Below are 26,548 nucleotides of genomic sequence, written 5' to 3'. Positions count from 1 at the left end.
TTTTGGAATTTTTCTCTCCGTAAGAACCATCCTCGTACTTCAAGGAACATTTTAAAAAAATAATTATCGAAATCGGTCCAACCGTTCTCGAGTTTTGCGCTTAGCAACACATTTTGCGATTCATTTTTATATATAAGAAGATAAAACAGCTTAATGTAATGGACTGACTCAGTTTATATGATCAATTTAATAAAATTAATTTGATGGCTTTTTTCTCACAATAATCAATTACGCAACACAAAGAGAGTTGATATTAAGTAGATTAAAAAAAAAAATGAGGCGATTTCGATGATTGTTGCCGCTTATATCAGCTTCACCTCGCTTCTTGAATATTTTTACTTATAATCAGTAGCCACATAACCGAGTACTGACCTTAATCTTACAGATTTATTCTTGTAGCGATTGGAGTGTTTATTAATCAATTAAATATTCTCCGAATCGATCAAGCGCTCGTAAGTAACTTAATATTCAATTAACGGCTTAACATACCTAATAGATACGTGGGATGTCCTTTAAGAGTTATTGCGGTGACAAATAAACGAGGCCGCAAACGTGTCGCTCGATTATAAATACATTAGACAATCTAACACGTGTATTATAAGCATTTATTATCTCTTTTTTAATCCCCCTTCAAGACAAACGAATTCGAAAGGCTTAAAAGTAATTTATAGATCGTAACGTTTATTACAATGCTTATACATTCGAAAACGATAGTCTCTAAACGAATCGTAAATTAATCTAATTTAATTATTAATTACCTGTATTATGCTTTAACCGAAAATAAATATCGTTAATTATTTTCGTAATTACAATTAAGTAGGTACAATGCAATTAAACTAAATTACTGGTGTTTTTATGAAACGCGTTTAATTACACGTTCAAAATATGAGCCTAATTCAAATAAGTTTTAATTTTTTTTTTCTTATTACTATAACTTATACTGATAACTGTGCTTATTATACCTAATGATGAAAATTTGTATTTTTTTTTGTCGAGTTAATAAACATTATATTAAAATTTTAACTGTTTTATTAATAACGTAAAAGAAAAATAATACATAGGCACCAGAATTGAATAATGAGTTAGCAAGTTTTGCAAGAACGTAATGTTAAACGTATGTAAACTATATTGAGTGTGATTCGTTGTTCTTTTTATTTACAAGCTGACTGAATAAAATGACATAAATTGATGCTACTATATTCAATGCTACCTATATTTAGCTAGCATTATATCATTAGCTAAATATTTCGCGAGTCTATATCGATGTTTAATTATTGATAAAATATATTCTCGTGGATTTATATTTTATATTATTTATATTTTATGTAGCTCCATTGGAAATAATCTAATTTATAGAAAAAAAACACTACCTCAAAAATAAGGCGTGGCGCGCCTTGTTTTCAATATAATCTTATTGTGTTTCGTACTTCAACATAAAATATGAGTAAATTTTATTTAAAATTTTGTCCTGTCTTTAATAATAGGTATGTAGGTATAATGGTAGAGAATTTCCAAGTATCCTGTCTTGTTCATTATATAAATTGCTTAAGCGTCTAGTAATTAGACTATGTGGCTAAAGCTTATGTTCAGCGAAGATGAAAAATTCAGAGTCAGTCATCCTCTACAAAACATAAAATAACCCGTAAGTTAAATCAGATTATTACAAACAAGCTCTGCTTATTTATCTGTAAGCAACATTAAGAAATCAACAAATGTGTACTTAAAACAGACTAAAGTGTCGAAATCCTCAATAAATGCCGCTGATAAAGACGTTTAATAGAGCTGTTATCATTTTTTTAAGAAAATATCTTTACTTCTCACATTAGGAGCTTAATTTTAAAAACTTATCGATAAGGTTAATGGTAGCTTGACGTTTTATAGTAACATTATTGGCCACTAATGATAATAATTTTCACGGTCGAGCAAATGCAGTTGGCAGTTGGTCCTTATTATAATAAATTAATGGCGGCGAGCACTAATGGGCCTCGGCCGGTCATAATTACACTCGATATTACAAGCTGGAGGGGCGTTAAAAAAATCGCCACTTCGTAGCGTTCCAACGATTTGTAGTCAAAGTTGTTACACGAATTTGTGAGGAAAATGTTTACACTAAATACTTTTTACCAAGTGTACGAGGGTGATTTTGATTTCACGGAATTAATTTAGCATAATCATTACTATTTTTTCTAGGACTCTTTACTCTAGTTTTTATATGAAAAACACATGAAATTTTTAACAAAACAAATGGTGATGTTTTTCGGTAGTAAAATATTCTAGTTTCTTATCTTGTTTATGATTGAGCTCTACTATTAACCATTTAAAAAAATGAAATGTTTGTGTTTGATAACAAGCATTATTGAAAATAACGCTATTGGAATTCAGTTAACTTAAAGTACGACATGAGATTATATGTATAATGCGAAGGAATTAGCGCAGTCGAGTGTATAGAAGTTGCGGTTTACCACCCAGGCACTAAGCGCTCAGGCTACTTACTGTCTCCCTATTAACTAACATGCTTGCGAATTGCGAAATACTTATAATATTACGTTACCTACAAGCTCTCTAGGCTTAACTTCTATATTTAACAATTTGTCTTTGTATAGATTACTTGTGTACTACTGGTCAGTTTTGAGGACTTCTGCAATTAATAACACAAAAATATATAAAATTTGTAAGTCAACTGAACTCTATAACATATAATATGTTATATACTTATTTTAATTACAAAATGCTTATCATCGGTCACCTAACAAGGATAAGGTCAAAAAAATCAAACGTCAATAAAATATATGTAACGTATTTGACTCGTGTTATCGTGTTAAATAACAAATTAATTTGATCTTTATACTTCGTCTCCTACCTACATTGCTTTTAAACTTTGCCGAATTATCTTTTAAGATATGAAAAGCACTTTAATTAATGTGATCTGTATAATATAATAAAAACCTATCGTGAGTGATTCTTTGCATTAAATATTTAATCAAAATATGAATTACTAGCTGTCATCCGCGGTTTCACCCCCGTTAATTTAATGAATAAATTGCCTATAACCTTCTTTGTTAAAGCGGCTATCCGATACAAAAAGAATTTTTCAATACGTGCCTGATATTAGCTCGTTTAAACAAGCAAACAAACTTTTCAGCTTTATAATATGAGTATAATATTAGTATTTCGTACTTTTATGAGTGTTACCAAAACGCATGTTTTAAAAACAGTATTTTTTCTTTGTTTGGATTTTCGCTTGTTTGTCTGTTACTGTAAAATCTTAAAAACTGATGTAGTAAGAAGCGGGAATCATTTTCTATTACTTACTTTTTGTCTAACATTAAATATTTGCTTCGATCGAGTATTATGGTAATTGTATTTTTATCATTTACCTTACTATCTACTCGTTTAACTATTATATTTTGTTTATTTATCAAGCGTCGTCCTGTGAAATGCCGATGAACGGAATGATAATAGACATTTATTCTACTTGAACCGCGCGAAAGAAAAGGTTTTAGTTACACGACAAGCGTGTTAAAATGTTTGCTACGGTAACAAACAATTTAACAATTTAACAAAAAAAAAAAAAAAAAATTAATTAAGGGAAATCCCTTATCTTGCTTTTGAATTTATATATTTTAGTTTTTTTACCTTAATATTAACCATACAATTTTTACAGTCGAGTGTAACATTGATACAGATATTGCTCAAATATATTAAAGCTAATAGCCGTTAATTGTGATTTTATTAACATCGAGAATAATTAATCACGGTGTGAAATAAAATTCATTTATATTTTAATTAACAAGAAACTAGTATTATTTAACAAAATTTCTTCATTTAACTGCTTTTAATTATAAAGTAACTGTTAAAGTAAAAAATCTCGCCTGTAAGGTAAATTAACGGCCGTGTAAGGAAGCGGTGCTGACCGCAGAAGCCTTACAACAGGGCTTCTTTCGAGACAACTTGCTTGTGTTACAAAGCTCTAGATAACCCTGTTAATATTACTAGCATTGCTTATATTAACTCGTTTAAGTTATAGGTACTTACAAACTATTTTTGTAATAGTTCTAAGGATATGTTTATTTTTTAGTGCAAAAAATATTTCTAATGCAGAGAGTATTTATTAGGCTTTTGTAAAGACACTAAATTTTTACATTAAAATGTTAAAAAGAAAATATATATAATAAAAATGCTTAGACATTTATAGTTATATTTTTAGGATACAAGTTATATTAAGTACGTTTTAAATATTAATAATTGTGTTAGCTCACAAACGAAACAAACCGACTTCAATTACATCGACAAGCAATATACAACGTAAGTAGACGAAAAAATGATGATTGATATGATATTCAAAAATGTTTAGAGGAAAAAATTTAACAAATGCACTAGTCGCCACTATGGTTTTCGAGGGTTTCCCTCGATTTCTCTGGCATTTCATCATCCGTTTTTGGTTTTCTTATCAAGGTACTTGGAATATCTTCTTTATAAGGAAATGAATTATAAAAATCATTTCATAAACGACGAAGTTATCCCCGAACATACATAAATCTATAATATATATAAAAGCGAAAGGTCACTCACTCATCACGAAATCTCCGAAACTATAACACCTACAAACTTGAAATTTGGCAGGTAGGCTCCTTATAGGACGTAGACATCCGCTAAGAACGGATTTTACGAAACTCGACCCCTAAGGGGGTGAAATGGGGGTTGGAAGTTTGTATGAAAGTCCTATGTTTTTGAAGTAAGAGACCTGAAATTTAAAATGTATGCTCTATAGATGGTAAAAAAGTGTCCAAATAATGTATCTTTAGAAATCAACCCCTTTTTGGGGTTGAAACGGGGGATGGTACGTTGACTCACTGATCACGAAATCTCCGAAACTATAACACCTACAAACTTGAAATTTGGCAGAAAGGCTCCTTATAGGGCGTAGACATCCGCTAAGAACGGATTTTACGAAACTCGACCCCTAAGGGGGTAAAACGGGGGGTTGGAAGTTTGTATGAAAGTCCTATGTTTTAGAAGTAAAAGACTTGAAATTTAAAATGTATGCTCTATAGATGATGAGAAGGCGTCCAAATAATGTATCTTTAGAAATACACCCCTTTTTGGGGTTAAAACGGGGATGGTAGGTTGACTCACTGATCACGAAATCTCCGAAACTATAACACTTAAAAACTTGAAATTTGGCAGGTAGGCTCCTTATAAGACGTAGACATCCGCTAAGAACGGATTTTAAGAGAAACGACCCCTAAGGGGGTAAAACGGGGGTTGGAAGTTTGTGTGAAAGTCCTATGTTTTTTGAAGTAAGAGACTTGAAATTTCAAATGTAAGTTCTATAGATTGTGAAAAGGTGTCCAAATAATGTATCTTTAGAAATCAACCCGTTTTTGGGGTTAAAACGGGGGATAGTAGGTTGGCTCACTGGTCACGAAATCTCCGAAACTATAACACCTACAAACTTGAAATTTGGCAGAAAGGCTCCTTATAGGGCGTAGACATCCGCTAAGAACGGATTTTACGAAACTCGACCCCTAAGGGGGTAAAACGGGGGGTTGGAAGTTTGTATGAAAGTCCCATGTTTTTGAAGTAAGAGACTTGAAATTTAAAATGTATACCTTATAGATGATGAGAAGGTGTCCAAATAATGAATCTTTAGAAATCAACTCGCTTTTGGGGTTAAAACGGGGGATGGTAGGTTTACTCACTCATCACGAAATCTCCGAAACTATAACAGCTACAATCTTGAAATTTGGCAGATAGGCTCCTTAGAAGGCGTAGACATTCGTTAAGAACGGGTTTTACAAAACTCGACCCCTAAGGGGGTAAAACGGGGGTTGGAAGTTTGTATGAAAGTCCTATGTTTTTGCAGTAAGAGACTTGAAATTTAAAATGTAAGCTCTATAGATGATGAAAAGGTGTCCAAATAATGTATCTTTAGAAATCAACTCCTTTTTGGGGCTAAAACGGGGGATAGTAGGTTGACTCACTTATCGCGAAACCTCCGAAACTATGACACCTAAAAACTTGAAATTTGGCAAATAGGCTCATTATAGGTCGTAGACATCCGCTAAGAACGGATTTTATGAAATTCGATCCCTAAGGGGATAAAACGGGGGTTGGAAGTTTGTATGAAAGTCCCATGTTTTTGAAGTAAGAGACTTGAAATTTAAAACGTGTGCTCTATAGATGATGAGAAAGAGTCTAAATAATGTATCTTTAGAAATCAACTCCCTTATGGGGTTAAAACGGGGGATGATAGGTTGACTCGCTCATCACGAAATCTCCGGAACTATAACAGCTACAAACTTGAAATTTGATAGATAATTTCCTTATAGAGTGTAGACATCTTTTAAGAACGAATTTTACGAAACTCGACCCCTAAAGGGGTAAAACGGGGGTTGGAAGTTTGTATGAAAGTCCTATGTTTTTGAAGTAAGATACTTGAAATTTAAAATTTATGCTCTATAGATGGTAAAAAGGTGACCAAATAATGTATCTTTAGAAAGCAACTCCCTTTTGGGGTTAAAACGGGGGATGGTAGATTAACTCACTCATCACGAAATCTCGGGAACTATAACACCTACAAACTTGAAATTTGGCAGGTAGGTTTCTTATAGAGTGTAAACAGCTACGAATTAATTTTACGAAAATCGACCCCTAAGGGGGGATCGATCCAAAAAACGGGGGTCGAAAGTTTGTATGAAAGTCTTATGTTTTTGAAGTAAGAGACTTGAAATGTACAATATATGCTCTATAGATGGTGAGGAGGTGTCCAAAAAATGCATCGTAATCTATATATATATAAAAGAGAAAGGTCACTAACTCACTCATCACGAGAACTGAAAAACCGCTGGATGGTCTATCCATCCAGGTTGGACAAAGATAAAATTTTGCAGGGAGGTATAGTCAGCAGACGTCCTCTAAGAACGGATTTTACGATATTCCACCGCTAAGGAGGTTTAATTGGGGTTGATAGTTTGTATGAAACTTAAACAGCCTGAAAATAAAACTAAAAATGTGGTGTATAGAGGTTTTATAAAAATAACTATTAAATTATACTAAATTGTGCCTTTTAAAAAGTTACTCAGTTTGATAAGCGTTTCGATAAGTGACTGAAATAAAAAAATAATTTGCGTTAAACATTTTAATAGTAATGCATATCTTCATAACCACGCGGACGTAGTCGCGGGTAACAGTTAGTGTATTATAAAACAAAGTCCCCAAAAGTGTATGTGATCGATTCGCTCAAAATCTACTAACGGATTTTCACGCGGTTTCACCATTCGAGAAAGGGCTCCACCATTGGCAAGAGGAAGGTTTACGGAACGGCTAAGCCGATTTTGATGAGAGTTTCACTGGAAGTTTGCCGGGAAAACTTTGTGATACACTAATTTCAACGCGGGCGAAGCCGCGGGCACAGCTAGTTATGTATATAGGGTCGAATTGAGAAACCTCCTCCTTTTTTGAAGTCGGTTAAAAATATAGTCTGAATCATAACAAAAACTAAAAAAACAACATTAATGACTATTATTTAAAATAAGAAAATAAACGAGAGAATTTAAACCCAATATTAAATTAAATTCTTTTATCACAGGTGTCAAGGACGATTCGGACGATGTATCAAGTAAATCTTGCGGTGGTGATGCATCAGGACTCGCGAAGAAGCAAAGGAAAGCGAGAACCGCCTTCACGGACCACCAACTCCAGACCTTGGAGAAATCATTCGAGAGACAGAAGTACCTTAGCGTGCAGGACAGGATGGAGCTAGCAGCTAAGCTTGGCCTCACAGACACGCAAGTCAAGACGTGGTATCAGAACAGACGGTAAGCTGCATTTATTTATACATTTATTATAGTATTTATAATATAAGTAAGAATAAATAAAATACGACTCCGTCGAGTCTTCACTTCGAAGATTCCGCAATGCTTGAAGACAAAAGTTTTCGAGCAATGCGTCCTGCCTGTGTTAACATACGGAGCCGAGACGTGGACACTGACCAAGGGATTGGTCCACAAGTTTAAAGTCGCTCAACGTGCAATGGAACGGGCTATGCTTGGGGTCTCTCTCAAAGACAGGATTAGAAATGAGACTATCCGCGAGAGAACGAAGGTAACCGACATAGCCCACAGAATTAGCAAGTTGAAGTGGCAGTGGGCTGGTCATCTGTGTCGCAGGACCGATGGCCGTTGGAGTAGACGGGTCCTAGAGTGGAGACCGCGTCTTGGCAAACGCAGTGTGGGACGTCCTCCGGCCCGTTGGACCGACGATCTACGTAAGATTGCCGGTGTAGGCTGGATGAGGATTGCGGAAGACAGGGATGTGTGGCGCGAACTTGGGGAGGCCTATGTCCAGCAGTGGACTGCGATAGGCTGAAGTGATGATGATGTGATGAAATAAAATAAGTATGTGTAACAAAGAGAAACAGTTGTCTATTTCTAAGGTAGGCAACTTAATACAACATCCAGCAGTCTCGCCTTATGAATCGAACCCCTGCAAGTAACAAGAACCCTGCATTGCAAACTACGCAAACGGGCTGGCTTGTTTGTACGCGAGACTAATGTCTTTTTTTTTTTTTATAGAAGTTTGTCTTAACATTAAAACAGTTCTTGTTTGTGTATCACGGAAGCCAATCAGAAAAATAAATTGTAAAACGATTAAAAGAATGTACTAAGTAGGGGAACACCGGGCAAGATGGGGTAGTTAAGGTTTAAAGCTCCAGAAATCGTAGGGGTTCATGGTTTCATAATCATATTTATTCTTAATCAGACTTGTAGTTATCAATCTTACATATTAAATTTAAATCAGGAACATAGCACCATAGAATTGTTAATAATATAACAAAATGTAAAATATGACATATCACCCCATCATGCCCGATAGGTCGGGTAAGATGGGGTGGGCCTAATGGGCAAGATGGGGTATAGCCATTCTCTCGACTATTCAGGAGTGCAGAACTCGCAAATGAATGTTGCTTCGGCATCATTATCATCCACTCCTGCGCAGCCATAATGTAACCATTTACCACAAGAAGAATAAGCAATCCAACCTTTCTTGCAGTCGAAATATAACCCTGTAGAATGTAGGCATGGAGTGTTTTCGGTTTCAACATCACTCTTTTCAGAAGACGACTGTCTAATACGTTTCTTTACATTATATTTCTTTGTGGCTTTAGTCTTGAAATAGGTTTTGTTTCTCTTCCTTTTTCTGTTTTCGCTCCATTTTTCTCTGTCTGATTTCCTTGTTTTGCTTTTTTAACTTTTCTGTCACATTTTTTTTTAAATAAATTCTTCTAACTTAACTCTTAACGACTTCTGTTTATAGGATGAAGAGGTTGTGATAGTAGTTTTACCGCGTTTTTTCGTCACTTTGTCACTTCGTCTTCTTGGTCACTGGAAGAGGCAATAGTTGCTTTGGGCTGGCTAATGCACTAAATTAGGCCAATAAGAAAATCTAGGGGAAGGACTCAAATTTAAATATGTGTTAATTTCAGTTGTACTAGTTGTCACAACTGTTGAAGTAGCAGGATCTGTAACAACAACTGCAGTGCTCGTTGCTGTTGTTGTAAGAGGTGCTGCCACAGTATCTACAGTTCAAAAAACCCGATTTCTATGTCTAGTAAATAATCCATCAAGCTCATCCTCTTCTTCTTTTTGCGAAAATACTGGTACCCAAAGGTACCTTTACATTCATTTTTAGCCTTTTTTACCTTTCATTCCAATGTAGTTTGTGGGACTAAGAAAATTTTTGCAGCCAACATATATCCCATTTCTCGCTTCAAAACAACTTGTATCGCCTTATTCAGTGCTTCCCTTGACCGTTTTCCCCTTCCTCAGTTTCTTTTATAAATATATCTGACTTTTTTAAATATAATATATAAAAAAACAATATATAAAAAAAATATAAATAATCAAAATCGTGTCAGGCAATATGGGGTATCAGATACCCCATCTTGCCCGTTGATTCGTTTCAAAATTAATATTCAAACAAAAAAAAATTGAATAATGTTTCATAACAAAACAAGTTATTACCTGTTACTGCAATGTACTGTAGATACGATTAACCGAGGTGCCGCTTAAAATTCACCAAATACAAGTTTCATGCACTACGAAACGTACATATAAGAAATTTTAATACGAACAAACGAAATCTACTTTTCGACGATAACTAAAACAAATGAATAGCCGCCATGTTAGTACTCGTGTGACTAAGAGCTGTCCTGGCGGCCAGTAGCGAGATGGCAGAGCGAATGAGATTGATCAATTTAAATCACCTGAAAAGCCTGATGCCCCGTCTTGCCCACCACCCCGTCTTGCCCGGTGTTCCCCTACCTACGTATCGAAATTTAACTCAGGTAGAACTGCAAAAGCATCTAATTATTTTATGATATAACTAGCTGTGCCTGCAATTTCGTCCGTGTTTTGGGTATTTACATGTTTAACGTGATGCTTTAAATTGCCACAACTTTTTTATTTATAAATCGATTGACATGAAACAAACGTATAATGTTAAGTGAAGCTTACCTCAATATATTTGTGTAAACCACATCTAAATCGGATAAGCCGTTCTGAGATTAGCGTACACAAACGCACAGACAAACAGACAAAAATTCTAACAATCATTGTTTTGGATGCTATTTGCGTTTATAAAGGTCCCAATAATATTTTTTCTCATATATCTTCCATGTATACAGACAGCGATCCGTTACATTTCTACTATATGTATTGATGATGAAATATGTAGGTACTTCTGCCTTTTTCTTTCTTTCAAGAGTAGCTTTATACTTTTATATTTATTATTAAACTGTATACTAATAAGATTTCTTTATTCACCTTAAAGTAGATTTAGAGAATAATTTGTTCTTTTTCTGAATCACTAATTCACTAAACCATCTTCAAAACTATATTCAAATTTCATAATTTTCAAATGCAGATTTTTGTTAGAAAAACAAAAAAAACCCTTAAAATGGATATTCACAACTCCTTAACTCCAAGAAATGTTAGAAGTAGGATTGATTAAATATATTTCTATATATTTTATATGAAAATGATAGAGTCGGTCTGTCGTAGAAATTAAATAACAATTATATTTACTTCAAGCGCCTCCCATAAACACGTATCTACAAATAATGAGTCAATTATATTTCATTAAGGGAATAATAAGTGATTTAACGACTTACAGCGAAGGTAATGTTATGAAATTCTGTCTCCTGACGACGAATTTTCTCCGAGTTACATGATAATTGTGAAGGAATGTTATTAAGTATTCCTACCTCCCACACCGTAATGGGTTTATAAGACTGGATACGTGTAAGACGGCTCGAATGAAGAAAGCAATTATAGCTCGCTACTCGATAACGGTCTAAGTGACAAGCGCGATGGAATATGTTTTTATTTGCAATGAAATAATGTAAATATCTTTCATCTCTATTGAAGTATTACTTCAAATTTAAGAATTTTCTCCAGTTATTTGCTATCATTCGAGAATGTCGTATGCAATTTGTAACTTCACTAATATATGTCTGATTAAAAACTCGAAGTAAAACGCATTAAATACACATTTATTTTTAAGGTTAGTTACGAATAAATAATTATTTATTGTCATGCTTATAGGACACGATACATAACAGTATTAGTACAAAATAAAATTTTAATTAGCATTCGTCATAGGTGTTATATTAGGCGATCGTAACTTGTACTTACATCGTGAGATAGTCGGCGAGATACAGAACCAGTGCTGAGTCAGCGTATTGTCAAACTGTTGCCGCTGCTCCGAGTGTATGGATCTAGATTAGCCACAATGAAATATATTCGAAACTTCGTGTCCAAGTTATAAAACAATCTAAACAACATAATTATTCATAGGAGAAGCATTCAAAAATTGTAACTCTGTGTTTTTTTTAAATACTTCATTTTTTATTTTGGATATGGAGATCCTTCAATTTGATTTCTTTATAAAAAAAAATATAAATATGTTGAGTCAAAGGAGTTTAAGTAAAAATCAAAAATGTTGTTTTTGACAGTAGGTACCTAAAAAAAAATTGTAACGAACAAAATTTTAATCAATAGACCATCCGAAGTAAATAAAAATGATAATAACTACAATATTCAAACATTCAAGTAACTCCACCGCAATACACACGTTTACGGCCTCCATTTAAAACACTAAAACCATGCTAATGTTCTTAAAATGCAGTTAATAATACACGTTGTTAATATTCATTTCAAATCGCTTAACGAGTTTCGTCGTCGGCTGTACCAAAGCGATTATTTCGAAAACAAACGTCAGTAATTAGACCTTTGCTGCCGCCGACCATGGCACCTCTAGACGCTTCATAAAAACTACGGTAGTCAAAAAACTGACGACTTCTAGTTTTCAATTACATTGTTATTTTTTGTATTCTCGTTTTAATAATAGTTAGATTGAGTGCAATTATTACGAATTACAACATTAATAAATAATTAGGTATATTTATTGAGATGAGTTTTAAAATGGTTTGAATAAGGGTGGGTACTATTCTAAACTACAATTGTTTAACGTAAATATATTTTCCGGTATTATTGTATTTTTTAACCGACTTCCAAAAAAGGAGGAGGTTCTCAATTCGACTGTATTTTTTTTTATATGTATGTTACATCAGAACTTTTGACCGTGTGGACCGATTTTAACAATTTTTTTTTAATCGAAAGGTGGTGTGTGCCAATTGGTCCCATTTAAATTTATTTGAGATCTAACAACTACTTTTCGAGTTATATCAAATAATGCGTTTTTACTTGACGCTTTTTTCGTCGACCTACGTTGTATTATACCGCATTACTTTTTACTGGATGTACCGATTTTGACAATTCTTTTTTTGTTGAAAAGGGCATATCCCTAGTTTAGTACCATGATAAGGAAACTAGGATCTGATGATGGGATCCCAGAGAAATCGAGGGAAACTCTTGAAAATCCGCAATAACTTTTTACTGGATGTACCGATTTCAATAATTTTTAATTTAATCGAAAGCTGATGTTTGTCATGTGGTCACATATAAATTTTATTGAGATCTGATTACTACTTTTTGAGTAATCCTTGATAACGCGTAGTTACTTGACTATTTTTTCGTCGATCTACGTTGAATTACTCGTCGATGTAATTGAAGTCGGTTTTTTTTTCGTTTGCGAGCAAACACAATTATGTATTTTTTCTTCAATTGATGATTATCAAAATGAATTATGCAAAGTAACATCATTTATTTATGTTAATGCTAACAAAAACTAAATAGATTATAGATAGATATATAATTTTAATTTTGTTGTTTTATGTGTAATTATGTGAATGCGTATGTCGTAAACGCGAAAGATAAGATGATGTGTTGCGCAGGCGCCTCACAAGTTGTCTCCCGCCCCGTCTGGAGCCTTTTCTATATGTTATAAAGTTTTTGTCTCGCTTTTTGTTGGTTTTCTATAATTTCGGTAAAACCAATGTTTGTGCTTCGATTTCTTGGTTCGTGAAAGGCTGTGAAATCGGAGTTAATTGGAGATTTAATAGCTTTTGTGTGGGGTCATTTTGTCGGTTTCTATGGAATATATCGAAAGTTTTGGATATTTATCGTATTAAATTGCCAATATTTTAAATAAGTATTTTAGTTGGATTCAATAAGATAATTTAAAAATATATTTGTACATAATTAACTTTTTGTATTTATATCAAATAATTATTTTTTGTATTTATATTATTTTTATTTTGTTTCTAATATTGTAAAAACGAAAACTTTGTTTGTTTATTTAAAAGCGCAAATTTTAGGATAGATTCTAAAACACACACTTCTTGAGGAAGGTTGAAGACACTAAAAACGTCACGCTACGAATCGTAGAACCGGAACAGTACTTAACCATAAACGTGATCGTTGCCGCACGGCTAGTACACATTTCTGTTATATGGATATTAAAATAAATCCCGCGAAATTTAAAGTTAGTTTATCTTACATGAGCCAAGTTCATGAGAAGTTATTAAAAATGTTAAGAACAAAGAGTTCGGATTAGGATAATAGGTTGTTGGTACGTGTGAATAAGAGATGGTCGGCTCTTGACAGTCCTCAGAGCGGCTGCAAGTCATGGCCTGGCCGGCGCCGACGCACCGTTTATTATAAAGCTTCCGCCGACCAAATTGATACTTTTTTACAATCATTCAACGGTTTATTTACTTAATTGTTTCTAAATGATTCTTTGTGAGAGAACATCGACGATAACTCTATACTTTTTTTAAGCTCCTGTATTCTATTCAATATGTTATGGAATTTTTCGGTATTTTTTTTTACGTTACTAGTTAATTCATTAAACCCATTCAATTTAGTTATATTGTCAATCGAATTAATTAAATATAAGTGTGTTTGCAGGCAAACGAAGAAAAACGGACTTCAATTATATCGATAATACAACGTAGGTAGACGAAAAAATAGTCAAGTAAATACGCATTATCAAAGATTACTCCAAACTCCAGATCTCGATGAAATTTAAATGTGACCATATGATAAAGATCGGCTGCCGATTAAATTAAAAATCATCAAAATCGGTACACCCAGTAAAAAGTTATGCGGATTTCCGAGAGTTTCCCTCGAGTTCTCTGGAATCCCATCATCAGATCCTGGTTTCTTTATCATGGTACCAAACTAGGGATATCTCCTTTCCAACAAAAAAAAAAGAATTGTCAAAATCGGTTCATAAACGATGGAGTTATCCCCGAATATACATAAAAAATATATATATACGGTCGAATTGAGTAACCTCCTCCTTTTTTTGAAGTCGGTTAAAAAAATTTAATCTACTTTTTAATTTCTTGGTTTTTTTTTTTTGTATGTCAACTAGGTACCTTCTCATGTTTTATAGCCTATAGACCATATCGTATTTTTTTATGCAACTAAGTCGGATAACAAGCGTATGGCTCACCCGATGGTAAGCGATTGCCGTAGATTATAGACGCCAGCAACACCAGAAGCATCGTAAGTACCTTGCCGAAACTAATCTCAATATCCCCCACCTAGGAACTCTGAGTACCTATAGTTAATTTAAATTTCGTTTAATAGTAGTATTAAGTTCTAGGTATTGTAAAAATAATGTTAATCTGAACATACGCCAGTAAAAAGTCTTAATAAACATTCGTATAACACAAAAATTAATGCAAATTTGGGGAAGGCTAATCAATACTCCGGTCAGAAACATTAAATTCTAAATGATATTTAGTTTGTCCATCGTAAAGCTATAATAGGCCGGGGGCTGCCGACGAACGCGTTTATCGCCGTTTAGTCGTCGGCGACGTGTAATCCTCGTCGATTACCTAATGACGCATTCTATAATGACACGTGAAATAACGTACATTCGCGAAGGAATGTACAAATTATTAATTTAATTATATATCGTTAACAGTACAGGCAGGTCAGAATAATTACGGTGTAAGATTGTTTTTAATTATTTTATGAATAATGAAAGTTATAAACTGCTGAGCTCCTGTATATTACAATAATTTAAGCACGTTGTCGTGAATTAATTCAGGTGCCAGAGTTCTCTTTTAGTCTTATTTTACTTGAAAATATTTAATGCAGTTTAATTTTGAATCTGTAAATATTAATAATATAACCGAATCATAAGTGCCTATATCTTGTTAAAGACAATAGAATAAGCAGTGTCCATTAAAAATGAATTAGGCACATGTTCAATATTACGCTGAGAAAGATGACTGAAATATTCATAACTTTATTTTTAGGCTATAGATTATGGATAAGTATCCATAATAAGGTAGGTAGTTAGTTTACATTTATTAATTGTATTAAATTATTATAGTATTTGTATTGGTAGAAGGAAAACTTGTGGAAAGGTAATTTGTATCTATTATTCGTGTAATTTGTCTGTACGTAAATCTGTTAAAATGAGATTGCTATTGGATTTGTGCTCAGACACACTGGTTGAAAAGTTTTCTTATAGCTATCGCGGTGTTAAAAACTTTAAACGTAGGTAATGTTATTTGCGTAAAATAACTAAACGAATAATTAGAATATATTTAAAAAAAAGGATTATATTTTAATATCAAAATTTGTGTTCTTTTTAGTTTTTTTTACGTTTTAACAACAGAGTTCTTGTAATAACACAAAATATATCGAATCAGTTTGTGTGTACGTACCTGTTTACTTTGTCGTTATTTTAGAGTGCCTGTGCTGGTCGAAAATTAAGTACCTATCCTTCCACTGAATGTCCAAATTATTTTTATCACTAAATTTGGATCTAAATTTTTTGTAGACAAACAGCTGAAATGAACTGAAATGGATTTTCATTTAGGTATTTATATATTTTTATATAACATACACACATATGAATATATATATATATATATTTCTATATCATACATAGCAATGCTTTGATTCTAAAAATCGCACATATCTAAAATGCAACACGTGTGACTGCACGTTCCTAATGACATAATGCAAGGGTTGCGCGGGAGCTACCAAGAAGCACTAATCGCTTATAGCGAACCACTAAATTACACCTTCAGAGACACGGGAATCGAACCAAGGACGCGGAGGTCGCCTACTTTATCATTTAGGAACTAATCATTATACCGCAGATGCCATTTCAGTTTTGGCCGACTCATAATAGAGGATATTTCGTCCTTTTAATTCGTAGCCTGCAATTTATTTTTCTAATTTGGATATGCCGTTCAATACGTCAATTTAGTATAGACATTTGCGACCTAATACGGTCCGGCTGTCAAAAGCAGTTATGAATTAGGCTGTAATTTGTGTATTTAATTTAATGATGGTTCATGTACGTGCGGTCTGTTTCTCTTAAATGTATTTGCATCGTGACAAGTCATTTATTATTAAGGACTAGCTATTAAATCATTCTGAGAATCTTTTTTATTATGACTGTTAGCTTTTTGAATTTATAAAACTATATAAGCACACGAGTTTTTGTCAACCAAATGAATTCACAAACTATAAAAGTTTTATTTGTTACTATTGTTAAGGATATTTTAAAAATTTCACTTATCTATGACTAAGCTTTGTACTGTTGAAATGTTCCCTTGATCGCAACAAAATCGCTAAACAATTCCCATAAGAACGTCTTACAAGCGCGTCTTGAAAGTTTCTAAACAGCGTATAAGTAACGTTCGAACAACAATCAAATTGAGCCCAACGCCCCACAACTTAAGAAGCTTAAGCACCAAGTTTAACGCAAACAGTTCGGATCGATGAATGTATTCCTTGTTTGTCGACTATACAAGCGGAATTCGCATCACGTCTTTCAAAAACTTAAATCGAGATAAACAACCTCCTCCTCGGAGAGGTCGTAAGTGGGAACGTTTTAACGGTCGATTTTCGACTTTAACCGAAACGCTTAAGATCCATTTTGGAGCGAACTTCCTCGAATAACAATTGAATCAGTTCACGCAGCATCAAATCACTAAACCACTGGGCGGAGCGTAGACAGACTCCACCGAGGGACTGCGGAACGGGGACGGAGTCTCGTTCTAGTGACACAACGTGCGAGAGGAAAAGAGAAAAAGTATCGCCTTTAAGAAGTCTCGAGATGGCAGGCCGAATTTGAGTGTGCTCGGAGAGCTTTTTGTTCGTCGCCCCGGCAATAATAAAAAGAATAGTGTCACTGAGCAGATTGCCTCTCATTCAGCACTTGACAATTAAATAAGTGCTCTTGAGCGTACGCTCCTCAGAATAACCCGTCACATAACATGATTAATGTAAGCGGAGACTCTTTCTATCGATCAAATGTCGGCTACTGATAATTATGAAGTGGTATTTAAAACAAAACAACCTTCCTCGCCTCAGATTGTATTGAATCTCCAGCGCATATTGCATATTTATGAGATACGAGATATTTTTATGCAAACATTTTTTCTGACAAGTTAAATAATAATTAAAATCAAATTAATAGAAATATCTATAAAGGACATTTTCTAAGTAAGAGGATTTAGTGGTTTTGAATAGATTACAATTCTTAATAATTTATTATAAAAAGGTGAGATAATAAAGAAACTCGATTAAATAGCACAAACCATTAAGTTCGGAATCATTAAGCTCCCAAAGTGAGCTACTAAAAAGTGTAAATAAAATAATTAATGACATACCATAAATATCGTTATGAAAGACGAGCAATAAAACATCCGAACTCCCCTCATTTACATTTAATAAAATTAAATGATCCATTTAAAGAAATTAATTAACGAGGTAACCAGTGAACCGTTTTCTAACAACCATATCCAACCACACAAAGGGCTCTTCCCTATCAAAATAATAATAGCAATGATAATAACTCCCTTCGAATTAATAAAAACCTCACTCGATGACAATAACCTCTCTTCAACTAATCGACAACTGCAAAACAAAATTAAATTTTACAATTGGGGATGGTTTCAGTTCAGTTCAAATTCGTGTGTGAATTTAAATTACTTATTTGTAAAATATATTATTTTTAATGTTATTCTATTGTAAGTAGAGTTGTATTTACGTTTTGAGAATAATATAATAAAAGTTGTTGGTACACTACGTGGATTTCTAGGTAATCAACGATTCTGTTTTTAATTTTTGGGAGCAGACATTTGATTTCATAATAACTTAGTTTAATTTAAATATTCTTTTAAATATCACAAAAATGTAAAAGAAGACCAGAAAACCATCACCGGCTGTTTATTTAGCTTAATAATACGAGCAGATATGCAATAGAACATTTTTAGAATCTTTTTTATCCCCTTTTGCGATTACTGCGATTATTTATACTGGCTTACCCTTTTAGAGCAAATAAATCAAATTAAATCACTAGACTACGCTCCAATGAACTTACGAGTGCTCAAGACGTTTTGTCAAATTTATTATTTTATTTATATTTTTTTATTACTTATTCTATTGTGGCGTTCTTATTGTACTCTAGAGTGGTCTGTGACAAATTTGATGACGATTGGGGTCATAATGCGAAGTAGGGTTAGTGATCTATAGCTTTAGGGTTCGAAAAACGGTAGATTCCACAATTTTAAAGTCGATTTGAGTTTGTTAAGTGACATAAATAGTTTTGTAAAGTATCTTGCGGTAGAGTTAATGGATCAAAACGATTATTTGATGATTCAATGAACCATTAATAATATAAGGTGCTTTGTAATATTTCTCAATAACAATTTTTCATAACCGTATTTAGTCTCATTAAAAAGTTTAACAGAAGAAATTTAGCTGACTACAATGCAAACGTTGTAAATACTAGAAACTTTTTACTTCTTTTGAATGATGAAATTATATTGTATTATATTAATTATTTATTACATTATCTTCAACAGGACGAAATGGAAACGTCAAACGGCAGTTGGGCTGGAGTTGTTAGCTGAGGCCGGCAACTATGCCGCCTTTCAGAGACTATATGGGGGATACTGGGCGGGCGTGCCGGCGTACCCTGCGCAACCGGCACCCACTGCAGACCTCTACTACCGGCAAGCTGCTGCTACAGCTGCTGCGGCCGCCTCGGCGTCTGCTAATACGCTGCAGAAACCTTTGCCTTATCGGTAAGTAGTCTTAGCAATAAATAATTATTTTTATGACAAACATTATGAATGCTTCTTACGCTAAACTTTATAAATACTCAAATTAATTTTGCTAATTTGATTAATTAAACAGCAACCATACATGTTTACTCTATTTTTAAAATGTTGTCTAAAATAAAAATAATTTACAGGTTATACCCAGGCGCGCCTTTAGCGGGTGTTCCGCCTCTGGGTTTGGGTTTGCCGGGTCCTTCAGCTCACCTCGGTTCCCTCGGGGCTCCGGGACTTGGAGCTCTAGGTTATTATGCACAAGCGAGACGTACACCCTCCCCCGACGTCGACCCGGGAAGCCCGGCCCCGCCTCCCCGCTCACCTCGAGAACCTTCTATAGAAAGACGTTCTGACGATGAAGACGACGATGAACCCATACACGTGTAAAACCAGTGATAAAAGACAAAATAAAACTGATTTGGCAATTTTGGCTCATTTAAAAATCTTGGTTGCGGTCGCAAGAAATGACTTACAAGTGACTATCGCAACTGCGAAGACGTACAAGTGCGTAACTAAAAGTTATCCTGTGAAGTGAGAGCCGCGATTGAGTTTCGTTATATTTTGTTGAAATTCGAAGAGACAGTGTGTATTTATTAGTTGCGTCTTAAATATTTCTCTGGGGAACGTTTTCGTTGACGTGCTGGTGAGAATTGTTTGTAAGTGGACAATGATTGTCCGTAATAATTATGTGATATTATAAGCTCGGATTAATATTATTAATAGTAAAAGCAAGTTAAATAATGATAAAATACATTTGATGTCGTATAATTCTCGCTATAAATATAAAAGAGTAACGCTTTTGGAGTCCAAAATTAGAAGCAAGCTAGTCTTGATCACAGTTAATAGATATTCTATCTTTTATCGGATATGCTGTACATAACATGTATGTGTATCTGTTACAACTTAAGTATTTGATTGAATAATATTGTAATAAATCAATTCTAATAAATTATTCGAAAATCACTCTCACGAACACAATAATTACTACTACAAGATATTATATTACTTTGTATAAAGACTCCTTTAATGTAACGAATTCCGTAAAACAAATGTATAAACAATATTTCATAATTTATCTGTGTATACTAAACAGTATTAACATTTTAAAAATAAAATAAATAATATATCAACATTTATTTCAACAACTGATACAACGTGCAAATAAATTGTGTATAAATATAAATGTATAATTATTGTAATGTATGTTAGTATTAAATACACGAATAAACTAGGTCGAGGTATACAGTATTGTACCTAAAGCTACTATAGATATATGGCAATGTACTTAAGCAATCTAAAAATGTGGCATTTTATGTCAAATAGATTTTGTGGTGTTTTTTAATTAAAATGTTGTCAATTAAATTAACAACTTTTATTTTTTTAATATTACATCATTCCTTATATTTTGTTTTTCTAAAGTATAAATGAAGCTATTTTTATAATAACACTAGTATTTAGATACTTTAGAGCCTTATTTTCTATCACTCAAATTATGTCTTATACCTATCGTGTCAGAGCTAACTACGAGTAGGTAAGTATGTCGACTTATTTAGTACTAGCGACCCGCCCCGGCTTCGCACGGGTGCAATGCTGATACTAAATATACTACAGAATGGCTTTATTTATAGTGTGAAGCTAGCTTATAGCATGTTATTAATATAATAACAACAACATTCAAATATTTGTTGTTAGATTACACGTTGTAACAGAATGCGTTGAAGAAATAAAGGTTCACTGCTCATTCCCTCTTAGGTGATAGCGTGATAATATGTATCCTATATGTTGACCCGACTTCTTAGTAATATTTGTGCCAAATTTGAAGTAAATCGATGCAGTACTTTTTGAGTTTATCCTGGACATACATACAGACAAACTCTAAAAAACAGTACATACATACAGACAAACTCTCAAATTCTAAAAACTATATTTTTGGCTTCGGTGTCGATTGTAAATCACACCTCAAGTATTCTTTAAAAAAAATATTTAATGTACAGTTTTGACTTTCCTACCATTTTATTATATGTATAGATAGTTACATATAATTCATTCAAGTGAAATATATTTTTTTAAGTTACTATCTTGGTTTCTCCTATTTTATTAACATATTTCTGATAGTCGATATCGTCGTTATCAAAATCGTGGCGTATCATAAACATAACTAGTAAAATTAAAAACGATTTTTAGTTTAAACATGCAGCTACAAAGACTAATTAGTGTTTTTATAAACATTCCTTAGGTATAAGTTACAAGCTGTATCGATTTCAACTTGTAATATTTTCAAAGAATCAATTTCATGTTCAAATTAAAATTTAAAATACAACATAATAGTTTCATAAATACACCAAAAGAATTAATAGTAGTAGAAGTATTAGTAGTAACTAGTTGAATATATTCTGCTAAAGAAATGCGCATACAGTAATTTGGTAGTTAGTATCCGTAACAAAAACGGTAGTAGCTAACACCCGACAGTCACGCCAACGCGAGCTATTAGACCATTGTTAAATCGTATGTGCTATCTCTATTCGCTGGCTGCACTGGCCGCTGGCTGTTCGAAATAAAAAAAGTCATGTAAACTTAGTTGCAAAAACATCTATAATGACTACTTACATTAGTCTGAAGCCCACCGTGTAAGTTGCGTTATTGTGCATTCTATATGCACTCTTATAATCTTTTACCTTTACAGAAAATGAGTGATATAAATTGCTTTCTTTATTATAAAAAGATAGTTCCTTTATATGCGTTCTTACGTCACACAATCCGGACTAAAAGTCGGCTGTTTGAGTAATTATGTTATTAAATTCAATGATTGCATGATTTAATTATTAAAAAGGAAACGGGCACGAAAGAATAATTATAACTGATGTAAGCAAATAAGATTGCAAAGGTATCAAGTGAATTTTAGACGTTACGGAGGCCTAAACGTCGAACGTTTCGTTCTACATTCATTATTATAAGTCACGCTCGTCAAATAAAAATGACGTTCGTTCACACAATCATATCGCGGCGACTCGTGTTCGTGGCTTTTCTTTGATTTCCTTAAATTTTAGTAGGCATAAAACCTATTTAAAAAGCAATCAGTCAGAGTTCGCTGATTACCCGCGCAGCACGCCACTGACCGTGTTCACAAAACGGAGCAATTAACATCCCCTTACCCTCTCGCGGCCGCTGCCGTGCTGATCTAATCATAAAACGACCGTTTTCTGGAATCGCCTTTACAAACTATTGCGTGTTTTATCGCGGGGGCGATGTGGTCAAGCTTCGTCGACAAAGAATACGAAAAATGTTTAGACTATACGAGTCTCTTTTATTTATTCAAACACGTTGACGCTTTTCCTAGAAGGAATTAAGCAAATTAAACCTTGCTGTTACTCTTCACTTAATAAATCTAAAAAAAATTAAAATTACTTTAACTTATATAAGAAACGAATTATATTACAGTTTTTTGTCAATTTCTAAGAAAGAATAAAATAAACAAATTTAGCCAAATAGATTTTAATTTTTTTTTTGCTGTTTAAAACTTATATTGCTCTACTACTACCACTACTACTTCAGCATATCGCAGTCCACGGCTTCACCAAGCTCGCACCAAACATCTCGGCTTCCACAATCCTCATCCAGCCTCTACCGGCAATCTTACGTAGATCGTCAGTCCAGCGGGCCGAAGGGTGACCAACGCTGTGTTTGCCAACGCGTGGTCTCAGCTCCAGGACACGTCTGCTCAGTGGCCATCGATCCTGCGACGGGTGACCAGCACACATTATGCACATATTGCTTATTTGAGTTTAATTCTAAAGTTGTCAAGAAACCCTTTACCTTCACCATTTTATTACTTGTTAATTTTTTTATAATATCTTTAGGTAAATGGTCTATTCATAAATTCAATTCTTAATCTTAACCTAAGACTTTCCCAATTAATCTAAGACGCTTGAATAATTGAAATTGTTCCAACGCACTTAAAATGGACACACATAGGTTCATGATAAAAAAAACAATACTTATATTTCAAAAACAAAACAGACTAAGAATTATTAAATATTAATTGCGTAAACAACATGTACACAATCATAAAATATCTTGTTAATCTGCATTATTTGATAAAGCAATGTCCAACATTACTATCGGTACTTACTTGACTTTAAAACTTATATAAAATATATTTATTTTCTTCCGACCGTACATTTTTATAAATAAAATATTAAAAGTTTAGCACTGCGTCAGCACGCTAGACACTGTCCGTATAATAACATATTCTGGTAAAAATATCTTTAACCAGTTGATTTAAAGTTTATTTTACTTCAATTCTTAACTTCGTGTTTATTAATACTTATCAATAAATGTATTTATTATTCCTTAATTACGAACTTCTCTATTAACGTTACACTTTATAAAGTGGCGTTATCCATTATAAAGAAAACAAACTAATTAATTTGTTTGTGCACTTATTTCAAGTTTTTGTTTGTTTACGACTTAAGCCGTCAAAATAACTTACAAACTTTTAAAATAACCGTTTGTCATGAAATGGTACCTATATTTGCTTTAATCATGGTTTAGTTTTATAGAGTCGTTAAAGATATTAACATAAGAAAATAAAATAGAATTAGCTTTAAAACTGAAGTTAATTTTTTTTAAGGAATTTATGTTGCTACTTGACTGTCTAAATTCGGAGTCCTTTGTGAACTAAACTGTATAGACGCAATTTTGTTATTTAAATTGTACTCTACACACTGATCGAAGAATTAATTATAATAATACGAGTATGTAGGTACAGTGTATATTATGTAATGAGTACTGCTTCGTTAATTAAGTAATTATCGGTATTGTTTTCAATTTTATGATGAATTTTATTGCTTGTATTAAATATCTTTTCCGGAATTTTATATAAGTAGATTATTTATTAAGTAAATATTGATTTAGATTTATTTTTATTGTAAATTATTATACCTATTTATACTATTCTTTACGTAACATTTTTTATAATACACGAAGTAACAATCCACTGCAATTTTATACATAATAAATTAAATTTTTTAAAATTAATACCTATATCTATAGTTTACTTTAGTACCAACTAATTTTATATATTTGAGTAAATACTTTTACCACATCTTAGCGTCCGTCGTCAGTATCTTTTTGTCCATAGAAAAGCTGTTTATTTCAATTGAAATATTAGAAAACTACCAGTTCAACTCGAATTTGGCCAAAATCGCTAATGCTTTATTTTATTCCAAAAAATTAAATAATTAAATTATTCTTTTTATAAAGGTACATAAGTATATATGAAACAGCGGATGGAACAAGTGGCTCCAACGGCAGTCGCGGGTTTAAATCTAAGATAATACCGCACATACATCGCAAATTACACTTCAATCCTGTCCCTAATTGAAGTATTTTTGCCCAGTCGCAAGGCAATTACAAAGACTCAAATATCGCTTATGAAACTTAAGTATTGATTATAAAATAATTTAGATAAAATTAACCACTAAGGACAAACAGCAAAAAATGTTTTATTTCTATATAATAATTATTTAACGGGTGTTTAGCACTAAATCAATGGACAGACCCCCCTCGCTCGTTGTAGATGTGTATCTGTTTCCGGCCACGCCGTCGACCGCTCGTAATTACTCATTACCAGCCATTTTAGACTTTTTGTCCACCGCGACTATTAAACGGAACAGATAAAATATTCAAACATTGACGTTATGATTTTAATCTGTGTACGCAATAAACTTGTAGTAAGGTTGTATATGTTCATTTTTTAATCACCGGGACTTAGTGTATATAAGAAACAAAAAATACTACATACATACGACTTATTGTTTACTGAAATTTATTTAAATAATTAAACACACAAATCTAAATCAAATCACCTCGTAGGTACATGTAATTCTCGTTACCCTTGGGTTAATTATTATCGTCAAAAGAGAGTCATAAAACTATAATATTCATTTTCATATCAACGGTAATTTGTTAAAATATAATTTTATTAGTACGATAAAATGAAATAAAAATATATAATTGCAGGCTAATTAGTACGGAGAATTTAATGTAAATTACAAAAATATTCTTACTTAATGTAGGTACAGCAAAAAATTATGTCTATAATAAAATAAATTTAAAAAACGATATCAAATAATTAAATCATGTAATAAAGTTAGTATTTCGTTAGATACACGTAAATAGTAAATAAACTAGTAAAAAAAGCGAAGTGATAGGTCACCCGACTTTATGGTAAATTGAATATCGCAACCTAGAAACACCTTGAATACGTCGCTGGTTTAAAAAGGGATAAAATAGATTAAACTCGCACAGAGAAAATATTAACGATTTCATACTTCTTGACTCGGTCAGCCAGTTCTGCCTATTGCAGTCCACTGCTGGGCATATGCCTCCCCATGTTCACGCTAGACATCCGGTTTTTCGGCAATCCTCATCCAGCCACTTCTTAAATATCATAAAAATATTTTTGATGCTTTTAATAACTTAAAATAACATGCTGCAGTACAATAATAAAACTAATTTTATGTTTCTTTTAAAATGACATTTAAATACTTTAAGTTAAATAGCAGTCTAACCTTTATATACCTCCCTTACAAAACAAATTTCAATTATTAGTAACTTAACTAGGAAGTTTCTCGCTAATGTCTTCCACTAAATATCTTATTCTACAAAAACGTGCAGAGAAAAAAAAAATAGTAATAAATGGTATTTAAAAATAAATAAGTTTATGTAAAGTTTTGTAATTAGGTATACTTGGATTTAATACATCAGCAAATTTACAATATTGTGTGCGGGGATGTATCTAGACTTAGATAGGGCAAACGAGCGAACAGTACCATCTCATGGTCAAAGTTTAACGTCGCCAATGGACATCTGCAACATCAGAGTAGTTGAGGGTGTGTTGCCGGCCTAAAATTTAAAATAGTGTTGATTTAGATATATATTATAATAAAAATAGGTCATTTTGTTTCAATCATGAACGAAAATTAC

The 26,548-nt window shown here is 33.0% G+C and overlaps 1 protein-coding gene across 1 annotated transcript in view; it reads left to right on the top strand.

Moving 5' to 3' along the window:
- The window catches only part of LOC123660943 (homeobox protein B-H1-like), a 30,342-nt gene extending 10,394 nt beyond the window's left edge, over positions 1–19,948 (top strand). The window contains exons 2-4 of the mRNA XM_045595966.1: positions 7,592–7,820; positions 19,310–19,531; positions 19,702–19,948. Of these exons, the coding sequence (XP_045451922.1) occupies positions 7,592–7,820; positions 19,310–19,531; positions 19,702–19,948 (698 nt within the window). The remainder of the gene's footprint in view (positions 1–7,591; positions 7,821–19,309; positions 19,532–19,701) is intronic.
- The last annotated feature ends 6,600 nt before the right edge of the window (positions 19,949–26,548 follow it).

Source organism: Melitaea cinxia, chromosome 2, assembly GCF_905220565.1.
Source record: "Melitaea cinxia chromosome 2, ilMelCinx1.1, whole genome shotgun sequence".
NCBI lineage: Eukaryota > Metazoa > Arthropoda > Insecta > Lepidoptera > Nymphalidae > Melitaea > Melitaea cinxia.
The sequence above is the reverse complement of the archived record's forward strand: the minus strand, read 5'-3'. Positions and strand labels throughout refer to the sequence as shown.